Source organism: Capra hircus, chromosome 6 (genome assembly GCF_001704415.2).
Source record: "Capra hircus breed San Clemente chromosome 6, ASM170441v1, whole genome shotgun sequence".
Classification (NCBI taxonomy): Eukaryota; Metazoa; Chordata; class Mammalia; order Artiodactyla; family Bovidae; genus Capra; species Capra hircus.
Genome location: NC_030813.1, coordinates 101,381,235 through 101,396,603, shown reverse-complemented (window position 1 = coordinate 101,396,603; position 15,369 = coordinate 101,381,235). Strand labels below are relative to the sequence as shown.

General features: G+C 33.1%; 1 protein-coding gene across 9 annotated transcripts in view; it reads left to right on the top strand.

Moving 5' to 3' along the window:
• MAPK10 (mitogen-activated protein kinase 10) overlaps window positions 1-15,369 on the top strand; it is a 379,167-nt gene that overhangs the window by 284,034 nt on the left and 79,764 nt on the right. For 2 of the 9 annotated variants that reach the window (XM_018049689.1, XM_018049691.1), the window contains exon 9: window positions 4,826-4,897. The exons of the other annotated variants lie outside the window; for them this stretch is intronic. In XM_018049689.1, the coding sequence (XP_017905178.1) occupies window positions 4,826-4,897 (72 nt within the window). The remainder of the gene's footprint in view (window positions 1-4,825; window positions 4,898-15,369) is intronic. 9 annotated transcript variants of the gene reach the window in all.

Here is a 15,369-nt window from a genome sequence, read left to right as displayed (position 1 = left end):
CAATGGTATAACATCTATAAAAAACATTAAAAATTAATATGATGCCATAGAAGTTATAAAGGAAGAAAAACAAGTTGAATAGCTAGATCCAAGGAGAAAAATCTTCCTCTGTTTCCTGGAACTAGAATATTTAGCATTGTGTTCCATGAATGTTTTTTATTTTTCTTAGTTAGATCCACAGGTGCAAAATAGGTACATTCACAGCTTATTTATACATATTGGTAGTTTTTCATAATTCTATCTTTGCACTAAAGTTTAAAACAATGTGTTTTTGTAAAATATCTAATTAAATTTTGAACTTTTAAAGCAAACATTTTAAAGAAATGGTGTTCTGATTTTAGAAAACCATATTAAATCTTCTATTGTACTTTGAAGTGCTTGTTGAAAGATTTATCAAAACCCATTGTCTGAATCCTATGCTAAATGAAGATATAATTAGGTTAAAGAGAAAAGCAGTGTGGTCTCATAATTGTGTTACCAGAACCGCATAATCTCCTAGACAGGAAACATTTGTCAGGTTGCTGGATAGAAGCTGAAAAAAAATAGTCCAAAAATATTTCATATAGTCCAAAAAATATTTCATCATAAATCACAAATCAAGCCACTGGGGTGTGGAAGTAGCAATAAAGTGCTCTCTATATTTAGATTTAAACTGACACAACCTTGTTGTTAAGTCATGTCTTACTCTTTGCAACCCCATGGACCGTAGCCCACCAGGCTTCTCTGTCTATGGCCTTTCCCAAGCAAAAATACTGGAGTGGGTTGCCATTTTCTTCACTAGAGGCTTCCCCGGTAGATCAGTGGTAAAGAATTGCCTGCAAATGCAGGAGATGCAGATTTGATCCCCAGGTCAGGAAGATCCCCTTGAGAAGGAAATGGAAACCCACGCCAGTATTCTTGCCTGGGAAAGCCCATGGACAGAGGAGCCTGACAGGCTACAGCCCATGGGGTCACAAAAGAATCAGACATGACTAAACAACAAAAACAACAATTTAGATTTAAACTGTTATGACCTATATTATTTTATTTCTATCTCTTAACTAGAGTACAAAAATGATAATTTAGCATAATCTAATGCCTGACAAATGATACACGTGAGATTTTCTCCCTTAGAAAACTGATAACCATATTTTAGTAACATCAAAACTTACTAAACATTCCTTTTAAGGAAAGTAAATCAGTTTCTGTGTGCCACAATTGCAAATGAATCTGCTTTCTCTGGAAATACTGATGATGAGAGGAATGTAATGATCAGAATCATGGAAGGAACTAGAATTCTGCCTGGGTGGCATTAGTGTACAAAAATCTTATGGAGACTCACATACCATATCAGACTGTCTCAGAGAGCAACAAAATCCAGTTTCCAACTGTGATTGAATTTGCCAGTTTCTTCTAAGGTCTATGCACAGTTGGTATTCATTGGAATATCTTGAAATTTTCATAAAATAATCCAGTCTTATCTTGATAAGCATATAGATGTATTAGTTGAGGGAGGGCTATCACCCCTCATCCGCAAAGGATTTAAAAAGATCTAGTACCAAATTCTTTTATTCCCTATTTCTTGTTTTAGTTATGATGACTAATTAATAAAATCCCTCGCTGGTAGCTGTTGCAATGACATTCTCTTGAAATTTCATCCTGTCTTGAGTAATAAAAATCTATATAAACTCATATGCATCTACTCCCCTTTTTGTAATTTATAATGGTGGTGGTGGTTTAGTCATTAAGTCACGGCCGACTCTTGCAACCCCACGTAGGCTCTCTAACCCACCAGGCTCCTCTGTCCATGGGATTTCCCAGACAAGAATACTAGAGTCGGTTGCCATTTCCTCTTCCAGGGATCTTCCTGACCCAGGGATTGATCCCTGAACCTGGGTCTGCTGCCTTGCAGGTGGTCTCCTGCATTGCAGGTAGATTCTTTACCAATTTAGCTTCCAGGCCAGGCATAAAAAAAAAAAAAAAGTGAAGTCGCTCAGTCGTGTCCAACTCTTTGCAACCCCATGGACACCAGGCTCCTCTGTCCATGGGACTTTCTAGGCAAGAGTACTGGAGTGGGTTGCTGTTTCCTTCTCCAGGGAACTTCCCAACCCAGGGATGGAACCCAGGTCTCCCACATTGTAGACAGACGCTTTCTGTCTGAGCCACCACTTGATCTTAGCCAAAAGGCCAAGGCTTAGCATTTCTGTGGCATAAGCATGGAGAGTCTATAGGAATAGTGAATTGTGAGGAAAGTTAAATGGAAACTGGAATTTGGAGAGCTTTCCAGGGTATTATAACTCCGAAAAGGTACATTAAATAAAGCAAATGGAATTCAGTATTTTCATCAGGAGTTCATATCTTGAGTTTGTATCTCTGCATTATTTTCACACCAAGGTTTTGTGATCTATTGAGTCTACAACTGTAGCTTCTATCATGAAGATATATTTCCAAAAATGTTCTGCTTTTACTTTAGAATATCTGTATCCTGCAGAGCCACATAAGTGAGAACTGGGAGACACAGTAGTTATTAAACCAACAACTATCTAGAGCCAAGTGAGACTGAAGTAACCCCAGGACTGAGACTTCCTGCAGGGCATCTGTTGGTACTGTCGTTGCTGTTTAACGGCATTAGGTGAGGGGGAAGAAAACACAAGGAATTCTAGTCTGAAAGAGGAAAATTTGTCAGTTTTGCAAGAGTGGTCAGGGGTCACAGATTCTATTTGAAGATTATTATTTGTATTAGAGAACAAGATAATTCCGATTTAGATAATGGAGAGAAATTCCATGGAGTCAACTGTGATTTAGTACGCAGAGTCCCTTTCAAAGTGGTTTCAACAGTGAAAAGGATTGCCCAGTGAGTGGTATACTTCCCTCATTGGAAAAATTTCTTAATTATGATATTAATATAAGATATAGTATAATAGTATATAAATATTAAATGAATAAGCCTTCTCTATGTATATTTAATTCTAATATATATATAATACATGATACATAACAAACATTTACTGATAACTTACTATATGCCAGGCAATATGGAAGGATCTTTACCAGGCATAATCCTTTTAAGTAAAAAAATTTTTACATGATAAATGCCATCCATGTTTTAGAGGATGAAAAGAGAGAGTCAGTAACTTGGTCAAGTTGATACATTTAGAAGGCTTCCCTGGTGGCTCAGACAGACACAACACAGAAGATCTGAGTTTGATTCCTGGGTCAGGAAGATCCGCTGGAGGAGGAAATGGCAACCCACTCTGGTATTCTTGCCTGGAGAATCCCATGGACAGAGGAGCCTGGCAGGCTACAGTCCATGGGGTCATGAAAAGTTGTACATGACCAAGTGACTAACACACACACATACGGTTAGAAAGCAATGGCATTGGTTCTGCAGCAGAAAAAAAAAAAAAAAGAATATCTGCCAGAGATAACATAAAAGAGACATTTTTTCATTACATAAATATAGAAATAGATGGTTTTTAACTAGCAGATAGGTTTGGGGCAGAAATAACCTTTTTCCAAATGTTTAAATTGATGCAGGCAAGAGAAAACCTTGCTTACTGAGCCTTTAGCTCTCTCTCTCTTTTTAAAAAAAATCTATCTCTCCCACAATATCTCTGAAAAATAGATACATGGTAAATAACAACTTAGACTGGTCACTTTGATGATAAGAATATTTGCAATTCAAAAGCAAATTTTGTTTAAGAGATTTTTTTTGCCCTTTAATCAAATTGCTCACAATACCAACCTCTTGTGAGACATATTATCTTGAATTCCAAATGTATTAATAATAAAGGGATGCACAACTGTTTGCTCTATCTTTTCCTGATCTTTTTGCATGTCACTTGCTTTCCTAAAATGGAAGCAAGACAAATTTGCTTCTCTGGGTATGCTTGTCACCTTCATAGCTATAACCGTTTCTTTGCAGTGATAACTCTGTTTAGGTATTTGGTCAAACTTTGCATTTAACCTGAGTGAGACCTTCACCTGGGAAAGAATCTCGAGGAATTCTATAAGGTCACTGCCAAATTACAATATATAATTGGAAGAATAAGTGGAGCAAAATTCTAGTGTGCTATCTTAATGTCTTTCCCTATTTGTTCTCCCTCAACTTCCCTTATTCTTCCAGGTTAATTTTCCTCATAAGAATGACCTATCTTTCTTTCCGAGTTTTCAGTAGGAACACGTGAGTAACCAAGGACAGTTAGAAAGCAATTGTTTTTATGAGAATAAGACAAAGCTTCCTGTTTAAAAATATACTTCTTTGGTGAGAGTCAATGAAACTGAACCAGCCTATTCGAAAACATTCATTGTTGAACTGGCATTTCACTTCCGGAAATTTATTCATATTTATAAATAAGAGTAAGTGTGTTTTATAAAAGAAACCCTTTCTTCTGAGTTTGCAGGCAGCTCAATCTTTCCTTTTTTTTTTCCTCCAAGTATGGTATACAAAAGAATGAAAGAGAAACCAATTTACATGTTTCCCACATTAACACAATCTAGCATAATTTACAATACAAATCAGTAGGATTCTAGAGATGAATGCAAATCAGACCTTTTAAATCAGAACCTAAATTAATCATTGCATTATAATTGCAAAGTAATATTATCATACATTAGGTGGCATTGAATGGCATGGTTAGTTCAGTTGCATAGCAGAAAGGGCCCTGACATTCTTGTGTTCTTCCCACCCCACTGTTTTAAAGCACTCTTAAGTGTTTTAAAGCTCTGTTATCCAGTCAGCAAAAGGTCAGACCATTGCTCTAAGGCCTGGGTAGTGAAGTGTTTTTGTTTATTTGCTGTTCTATTCCTGTCTTCTTGTTTATCTTCATTTCATTTTTGTTTTCAGTTGACATGTGGTCAGTAGGGTGCATCATGGGAGAAATGATAAAAGGTGCAGTGCTGTTTCCTGGCACTGATCGTATCCTTCTTAGAAGCCAGGGGTCTCTATGGGTAATGTTTTCAATCAATTCCATTAGGTCTCCAGTATAATACTATTGATGGTATATCCTCACTGCCCTTAGAGGGGTTCTATGAAACTCCAATGTTGAATATTTACCAGCTGGCATCATGGTAGAGTAACCTTGTCTCCTAGCAAGATTGTATGTAGATAATATTGTAACACATATGAAACATTCGATTACTATCAAAAGATCTGCCTTAATTCAGTCTTATGAAGCTAATAACAATAATATACTCTATTAGGTTTTACTGTTTTTTGTTGTGAAAGTGTTAGTCTCTCAGTTGTGTCAGTTATATCCATAGTTAAATAATAAATGACAAAATCTTTAAGTTTTAGACTAAAGATTTATGCTTTTATACCATAAGAAATATTCATTTGGCATGGAAATCTTTTATCAGTTAAATTTATGTTCACTCATAAATGCAATCAGTTTATTATTAATACATATTCAGAGAACATTCATATGAATTTCCTTTTAAAAATGATCTTCTAAAATAATTTTTCTCATTTCCTTAATGTCTAGGAATAATAACTCCATTACTGCTTTTATTCTCTCTACATTATCAACAAGTACAATGATTAAAACCTCATTAATTAATAATGATTATATGAAATATCCAAAGAAAACAAATGTATATCACTTGGTTAAGTAAAAGTGATCTCTTAAGCAGCTAATAATTAGCAAGTAAATGTTCTATAGGCTTTGCAGTATTAAAAAAATATGGAGAGTGTGATTTAGTATATGGGTTTGTAATAACTTATTTTATTTAGTCAGTTAAGTATCCTACTCAAAAAATATTATGTCACAAAAATATTATGTCATTATCATACTAAAGATAAAATGATCATAAATGATCACCATTCAAAAACAAAATTGAGCCTATAATAATGGGGTTTTAATGTATAAAGTAAATCTAATTAATAATATTGTAGCCTAACCATGTAATTAGCCATTTACTTTAAAGATTAATATGTAACATATATTAAGTGCATGCGTATATTCTCTGTATTAGTGGACAAATTTACAAATTGACTGAATTAGGCACTCAGTTTTTGTGGATAAGAAGCCTAACATGAAATGTTTAATTTAGTTAAAAATAAAACTACACTACTTTTAACTCTATTCTTACTAAAAATATTTTTTTAGTTTTATATGATACACATTTATTTCTAAAAAATTTATGCCTGTTTTGCAGAATTGTCTTCTGCATATACATTTTGCTAAATAGTATCTATAAATTTACCGCATTCATGTTTATATTAATACTCTTTAAAAGTATGTTAGCATGATAAAAACTGAATTCCTTCAGATTGGGAAAAAAAAAAAAAAAAGATTTCTCTGATACCCTGTGGATAATAAACTTGAATTTGGACTTTGAACATGAATATGAAACAATTAAGTTTTGCCTAATTTTTAGACATTTGATAAAAACAGACTCAACTTTGTACTCTTTGATATTTTAGAAGTTCATTTTGCTTGAATAATTGATGATTGAAATGAATTATTTGCCACCTATAAATTAAAATGATTAATTTTCATTACTTTTCTTATAATTTTTATTAAAGAAAATAAAATCAGATTTCCACAACTGAGTTATTAAAACAGATGAACATTTCTTAGAATCCATTTTTTTTTTTAAGTTGCTTGGTTATCATTTCTTAACTTGATACCAAAATCCCTTATAATTAAACCTTTGGGTTGCTGCTAATGTTAAAAAGTCTCAGACTGTCCTTTCAATACTTGAGCTTGGTATTTTTATTTTTGGTTATTTATGGAGCTCTTGTATAGGGATATATTTGTAAATTTTGGAAAAGGCAAATGGTAATTATTAACTAAAGCATCTCCTCTGAATGTCAGATGTGGTCTTTTCATAATTTTAAATATGTTGGTAATTTCAAATCAGAATTTTTCAGGCAGACAAATTATGAACACTCATTATTATAATGTTAAACTCTTAAAATACAAGACAGATTACTTATTTTTTGAAATGCCCTATTATTAAACATGACATCTGAAAGTGGCAATAAAATTATATTTAATCAACTAGATATATAGTGTGTCTAGTATACATCTATACAATACATTGTAAGCAGTCATGTTATTTTTATTTAACATATCATTTATATGAAGACATTCTCAAAATAAATGATTGATAAAAGTCAATGCAATATGAGCTATACATGTCTTCTTAATACATAAAATAACAACAAAACTTAAAAATACGGTCTTATACCCTTTATTTTTTATACCTAAACAAATTCACATTATTTTTAGCCTTGAGAAATTTAGATAACCAAAAGCAGTTCTTAAAATTTAATGCATTTTTATGCTACTTTATTCATAGCTATATTTTTGTGTTGTATGCTTAGTCACATAGTCGTGCCTGATTTTTTGCGACCCCATGAACTGTAGCCCACCAGGCTCTGCTGTCCATGGGATTTTCCAGGCAAGAATACTGCAGTGTGTTGCCATATCCTTCTCTAGGGGATCTTCTTAGCCCAGGGATTGAACCCAGGTTTCCTGCATTGGAGGTGGATTTTTTACTGTCTGAGTCACCAGGGAAACCCTTTATTAGTAGCTGTATTTTGATATATTTTAATTAAATTTTTATTCAAATCAAATGTGTTTAACTTTCTACAGAAAAATCAGAATTCAACTACTGAGACACTTTTCTATTAGGAGGTGTCCTAAAGAACTTCACCCTGGCAGACACTTTTACTTTGAAATTATAAAATATATTATGCAAGTGAATTAGAAGAATATTAAATTCATAGCTTTTGAAAAGATCAATAAAATGAACACACATATATTACCACTCAGGTTATAAAACTAGAACATTATCAATACCTATGAACTTTTTGTGTGTGCTCCTGGTCAGTTATATCCTCTCTTCCCCAGAGGTCACCCCATTCCTAAAGGCATGTTTTTAAAATCTCTTGGACTTTCCTTATGTTTTTATCACATACACATTTATCCCTAAACAACATATCATTTCAGTTCAGTTCAGTTGTTCAGTCTTGTCCGACTCTGCAACCCCATGAACCACAGCATGCCAGGCCTCCCTGTCCATCACCAGTTCCTGGAGTTCACGTAGACTCACGTCCATCAAGTCAGTGATGCCATCCAGCCATTTTATGCTCTATCATCCCCTTCTCCTCCTGCCCCCAATCCCTCCCAAAAGATCAGGGTCTTTTGCAATGAGTCAACTCTTCACATGAGGTGGCCAGAGTATTGGAGTTTCAGCTTTAGCATCAGTCTTTCCAATGAACACCCAGGATTGATCTCCTTTAGGATGGACTGGTTGGATCTCCTTGCAGTCCAAGGGACTCTCAAGAGTCTTCTCCAACACCACAGTTCAAAAGCATCAATTCTTCGGCTCTCAGCTTTCTTCACAGTCCAACTCTCACATCCATACATGACCACAGGTAAAACCATAGCCTTGACTAGACGGACCTTTGTTGGCAAAGTAATGTCTCTGCTTTTTAATAAGCTGTCTAGGTTGGTCATAACTTTCCTTCCATTTAATTTTATCCATTTTACATATTGTGCTATTATTATTTCATGACTTGCTTTTTTTTTGGAAAGCAAGCTTTTTTTAAAGTTAGCATTATATTTTTAAGATTTATCCATGTTGATACATCAGAAATAGTTCATTCATTTTCATTGCTGTATAGCAGTCCTGTATATGAATGTTCTATTAATACAATAAATCTGTCCGTCTATAAATAGACTTTGGAATATATTGAGTTTTTGTTTTTACTTTTACAAACAATGAATATATGTTTCTAGGAGCACATGGACAAGATCCTTAATGATGAATGCCTGGGATCATTATTTTTTAGTTGCTGAGCCATGTACCATGCCACTCTGTAGGATTTCCCAGGAAGCAATAAGAGTAGATTGCCATTTCCTTCTCCAGGCGATCTTTTCCACCCAGGAATTGAACCTGAGTCTCCTACTTGGCAGGTGGATTCTTTACCACTGAACCATCTGGGAAGTCACACCAGAACTCATAGGTGTGCTCATTTTAAGCTTGACTGTGTGTTGATAACATCAGATTGATTTCCAGAGTAACAGTATATATATATATAAGTAACTGTCTACTCCACATCCAAACCCACTCTTGATATCGTCAGATTTGTTTTTAAATTTGTTAGCAATCTCTTGGATGTAAAATCCTATTCATTGGAGCTTTTATTTATATTTTCTTTGCAAGCATTTTTCCTATTTACTGGCCATTAGTATTTCCTCCTGGTTATATATCTTTTGTTTTCTACTACAAATTTTTTAATTGTATTTTTAAAACTAATTTGTAAAAATTCTTTATTTATTGTGGTACCTTTGTCCATTTCATGTGTTGAAAATATGCTTTCCCTTATTTAGAATATTTTGCCATTTTATTTTATATTGATTTTGAAATTTGCTTTTTTATAGTTCATTTATTTATATGTCATTCTTAAGAATCCTTTGATGCATTATATTCTCTTTTAGTTTTGGTGTGAATATTTAAAATTTTAATCTTCTAGTTCACTTGGAAATGATTTTTGTGTATGGTGTGAAAGAGGAATTTCATTTCCAGTTACTGACTGAGGAAGAATAGCTAATTCTTTCTTCATTGTTCTATAATGCTGTCTTTGTCATAAGTTTTCACATTTAGGGGGAAAGGGTATTAGATTATTGGCTCTGTATTCTGTTTCATTATGAGGTTTTTTTTTTTTTTTTTTGTCTATCTCTATACCACAACTACCCTTTCTTAATGAATACAAGTGTATACTACACACATATCAGATAAGATAAATATCTTCCTTCTTTGTCTTCTTCTGAAGTACCTTAGCTATTAATGAGCCATTGCTTTTCCTCAAATATTTTAGAATTGGCTTGCTAACTTCTATAAAATGATCCCTATTTGCATTTATTTTGGAATTGTATTGAATCTATAGTTCAGTTTGTGGAGAATTTCTGTTTTAATTCAGATAATTTTTATCTCTCTCCTGAATACACAAGGATCCTACTGCATACTAATAATTTAGATCATTACTATACCAATTTAAATATGCTATCTATGCTCAGTATTTTAGTTTTTTTCTTTGAACCTCATAAATTGACATTATCATTTGGTTATGTAAAGAGTTTGTTTAGATTTACCCTTATGATTATAATTTTCTTGGCTTATCAGTATTTCTTGCAATTTGACCATTTACTTTGGAATTATTTTCTTTCCTTCTGAAGTACATCCTTTAGAAGTTCTTTAGAAGTCTTTGATGATAAAGCTGTTTTCTGATTGTATTCCCTACTAGAAAGATAGTTTTGTTGGATATAGAATTTTAGATTGAGAGTTATTTCTTTCAGCATTTTAGAAGTGTTTTTCCACTGGCTTTTTCTTTTTAATATTAATGTTGAATAATTAGCTGTCTGTGTGATAGTCATCTTTGCACATACTCTGTCTTTTATCCCTTCTTTCATTTAGGAATTTTTTTCTTGATCTTTGGTTAGTTGCTGTTTCTCTCCCATGTGACTAGGTCTCAATTTCTTTTTATTTACCTCTCAGAATTCCCTTTGTTACTTAAATTTCAACCTTTCTCCAATTCCTGGAATTTCTCAATTGTTGTTTCTTTGAATACTTTATCTCCCTATTCTTCAAGTTATCTCCTTGAAAAACTCTAATTGAACATAAAATAGACATTTATTTATTCAACAAATATTTTGAGCACTTTTTATGTGCTTATACCTAGGGATATACATGTAAAGAAAACTGATAAAAATCCTTGTCATCATGAAGTTTAAAATAAAAGGCATGGTATACTAGAAGGTGTTGACAACTAAGGGAAAAGAGGGATCAAAGTGCTAGGATGGAGGAGGCAGGGATTTTCTCCTTTCTTTTTGAATTGAAACATAAAAAGTTTTGTCAAGTATGCCTCATATAGCATATTTTCTTTACCTCATATAAACTTCATTGTCCCTTCTAAACCTTTTTCTTACATAGTGTTATATCCAGAAATGAGTGTAATCTTTCAGAGAGGTTTTCATAGAACAGCGTAGAGAGTTACCAAACTGTTAAATAGAATTTTGTATTTCTTTTAGTGTTGGGAGCTGTTTGTATCAGCTACTTTGCTTAAAGTCATTTTACTTACCAATTTTAAAACATCTCAACATTTTTCAGCTATAAAATACAGATGTCAATTTAAATGATTTCCAAGACATCTTTCAGTTTCAAAATGCAGGTAGAGTCAGATCTAGTCTTCATGAGACCAGAATATAATGCAGTTGGAGGAAGCTGTTATGTAAAGAAAAAATTAATATTACAAATACAAAACTAGGCATAGAATTTTGCAAGGGACCTGTACAAATGAGTGGCCCTAAGGATTAACCCTCAATAGTTTAATGAAAATTTTACTTTGTGATACATATTAACATATATTGAATTTGCTTATATGTGAAATGTCTCAATATTTTTTGCTTTGTAAATAAATATAGATTACAATGATAAATAGATTTATTAGATGAAATAGATTATGCTGAGATGCATATATATCATGCTTCAAATATCAGCCTCTGGATATTTCTTGTTCCACAGTATTCCATGAACAATCAGCTTCCAGTGATTGACAAATAGCCTTTTAATCAAACTGTCAGCTTTGACTTTTTCAAAGTGCTATTAGCTTATAATATTTCCCCTTCCTGTGCTCATTTATAATGAAAACAGATGTTAGTTATAATTTTTCATTGTCACTTATTCATATTTCTAGAATTTGAGGGGGACTATCAAGATGAAAATAACACTTTTCAAATGAAAAAAAGTAAAAATGTCTTTAAAGTAACAAAAAACTCAAGACAAAACCATGAAAATCTGAATCCAGACCATTGTCATATGAATATAGATATATTTCTAGCCTGAATTTTATAATGTCCTCAGAAGTGAGAGTTCTTTGAGAAAAATTTTATCATAGAAAATTATGGAGTAATTACTGAAAAACAGTAAAATAGTTTGAACTTATACTGAATAGCTTTTATGCTTCCTATGAATAGCACTCCATATAACATGATATCAACCTGTATTTTTATGATGGCAACATGTAATTTCAGTCCTTCTATAGGTATTCATGAGTGGAACCCCTTTTTCTCTGCATAGAGCTATGAGTGACACTTGTCATAATTTCTCATGGTCTTTTCGGGAAAGTGACATGCGGAAAGGGAACAAATATTAGTATTTTTCTTTCCTTGTCATGTTTCCATGTGAACAACCCCTAAGTTTTCCATAGCAAAAGGTGTGGAATAATATTTTGGTGAAACTGACCCTAAACTAATCTGTGTCATAAAACTGAAACAGGTTAGTACTTTATTCTTAGATCTGGACTTATTTTTTCGCAAGATATTGTCAGTATTTCTCAAATATACCAGGGCCACCTGGATTGCAATTACTGTGATGTTTCTTAATGATATCATCTCAAACATATGCATTCAGAATCTTGTAGATCAATGGGGAGAGGGGAGTGATCTATATTTTTATAAGTTCCCTAAGTTATGAATATTCAGTTTGGAAACTGCAGTTATTTATCATGATGCCTAACACGTGGCATGCATACCTCCACCTCCTAATGCACATTCATTGAAGGGCTAACATAAAGCCACCCAATAATACACAACACAGTGCCAACCAGGTAGCTGCTTGTCTTGCAAGAAAAAGTAGTCACTCCTGGAACTTTTCTAAAGACAGTACTCTTATACAATATTATCTTTAAAAACATAGTTAAGAATTTTGGGACAGACATTGATATTCTTTAGGTTGTGAAGAGATGTCAACTTTTTTGCACAGAATACTGAATATAAGGCTTAGAGCAGAGTAAAAAGCAAATCTGAATTCACAAAGATGTCAACTCTGGAAACCATATTCATCATAAGAAAAAGTAATCAATGGAAAAACAAAATGGAGATAAAATAATTCAAAGGGCATAGAAGAATGAAGCCGCTAACAACTCTTTATGATCCCACTTGAAAGAAAAAGTGAAGTTGTTAAGTCACATCTGACTTTTTGCGACCCCATGGACTGTAGCCTACCAGCCTCCTCTGTCCATGGGATTTTCCAGCCAAGGGTGCTGGAGTGGGCTGCCGTTTCCTTCTCTAGGGGGTATTCCCAGCCCAGGGATTGAACCCGGGTCTCCCTCATTGCAGGCAGATGCTTTACCATTTGAGTCACCAGGGAAGCCATTTGATCCCACTTGGTAGCCTCTGAAAGCTTAAATGTACATGGTATAAATTATGACCCCAAATTTTCAGAAAATATTAAGGCATTATTCATACATTATGCTCAAGGCAGTTTGTTATATATTTCAGAAAGTTTCTCAACCAAGGAAGTTAATGTAAAAGAAGGACATTAAATGTAAGTTCTTGGCTAACTGACAAAAATTAGCTGGAATGGTTTCCAAACTTAGGATTTCAAATAATCACTTTTACAATCCATACTTTGTTTCTTTCATCTATTACAATACTACTTATTGAAGACATTAGTAGTAGTCAATAGTTGTACATTATCTTATCATACTCTGTTTAAAAAAACAAACTTTTTAGTGTAGTGAATTTAGAACTAGATGAGAATATTGTCAAATAATTCCTACTAGATGAAATTTTAAAATTTTTATTAAATACATTTGATAATTATGTTGTATGATGATTTCTGAACTAGTAGATCAAAAATATATATGTTTTGCTTTTTTGATGACTGCACATGCTGGAATCTATAGGTACTCACATAGTAGAAAAATGATGACCTATTAGTGTCCTAAAGCAAAGAAATTGTTTTACAAAAGTAATTTTGGTCATTCTTTTAAAAAATATTTACTATTTTAAATTAACACATAATCATAAAAACCTGGTTAATATTTTCTGTATTTTTAAAAGTATAATCATTGTGGAAATCTGATGATTAAAAAGTTCTTTTAAAATATATCACCTTATTTTCTATTTAAATATTAATAAAATTAGTTGTTTTATGTGAATAAGTTGGCCTAATAGATTAAGAAAGCAGTTTCAGAGGCATTCTTTAAGAGGGATTGCCTGTGACAAACTTACGATCAATTTTATGGCAAAATTAAAGTAATATTTACTACATCAGTTCCAGACTTGGTCTTTTTTCTATTGGAATCCTTGGAACAAGACCTGGATTTAGAGCCAGGAGATATTATTTCTAGTATTGGATTGTATTTGTTTAATTATGATTATAGAGAAAACTCACATGGTTAACTAAATATATAGTTGTTAATGATGTAACCCTATGAACACCTGTAAAACATGTACTTAGTGCTTAAATGTACTAGTCATGTTTTGGGGAAGAAAGAGCTTGAAATGGATTGGTTAAAATAAAGGGCACACACTTTTAAAGATGACTGTACCACATATTTACAGTTAGAACAATCAAGTATTTCATTGCCAATAATAAAGATTAGCGTTTCTTTTTGGTAAACCATTACATCAAGGACCATAACAGTATTTCATCTAAAGAGCAGTCTAAGGTAGGAAGATGTGCTGAATGCTTCTAGAGACTTTAATTATAACTTTTAATAATAAACATTTTAATAGTTCTTGTTTAATTAATTCCAGGACGTTTGACTCTCCTTAAACTTCCCTGGTGGCTCGGCTGGTAAAGAATCTGCCTGCAACGTGGGAGACATGGGTTCAATCCCTGGGTTGGGAAGATCCTCTGGAGAAGGGAACGGCTATCCACTCCAGTATTCCGGCCTGGAGAATTCCATGGACTATATCGTCCATGGGGTTGCAAAAAGTCAGACACGATTAAGTGACTTTCACTTTTTCTGAAAGTTTATTGTAAAAAGGCCATGCAATTGTTTTGGAAATGTTACTTTATTTATTTTTTTATTTTTATTTTTGCCATTATCATCCTTCTTTATTATATAATGTGTAGATAGTATTTAAAATTTCACAATATGCCTTTATCTTAATTAATGTAAATAGCTAAATGACAAGGATAGCAAGGCAGAAATTACATCCTCTATGTTTCCATATGAAAGAATAAAAGCAATTCACTTTTTAATTAAATAACTGTATCAAGTGTTTGTTACTCAGTAGTGTCTGACTCTTTGTGACCCCATGGACTGTAACCTGTCAGGCTCTTCTGTTTGTGTAATTCTCCAGGTAAGAATACCAGAGTGGGTAGCCATTCCCTTCTCCAGGGGATCTTCTTACCCACAGATCAAACCTGGGCCTCCTGCATTATAGGCAAATTATTTACCATCTGAGCCACCATACTGTAGCTAAATATAATTATACTAGTGTATTGGGAATATTTTGCTAACTTTGTTAGAAGACTCCTTTACAGAAAATCTGATAACTTCTCTGCCCTGATCAAATCTTTAGAATTCTCTAGAAGTTTGATCACTTGATTAAATTATGTCATTAGGACATGATAACTGAACAG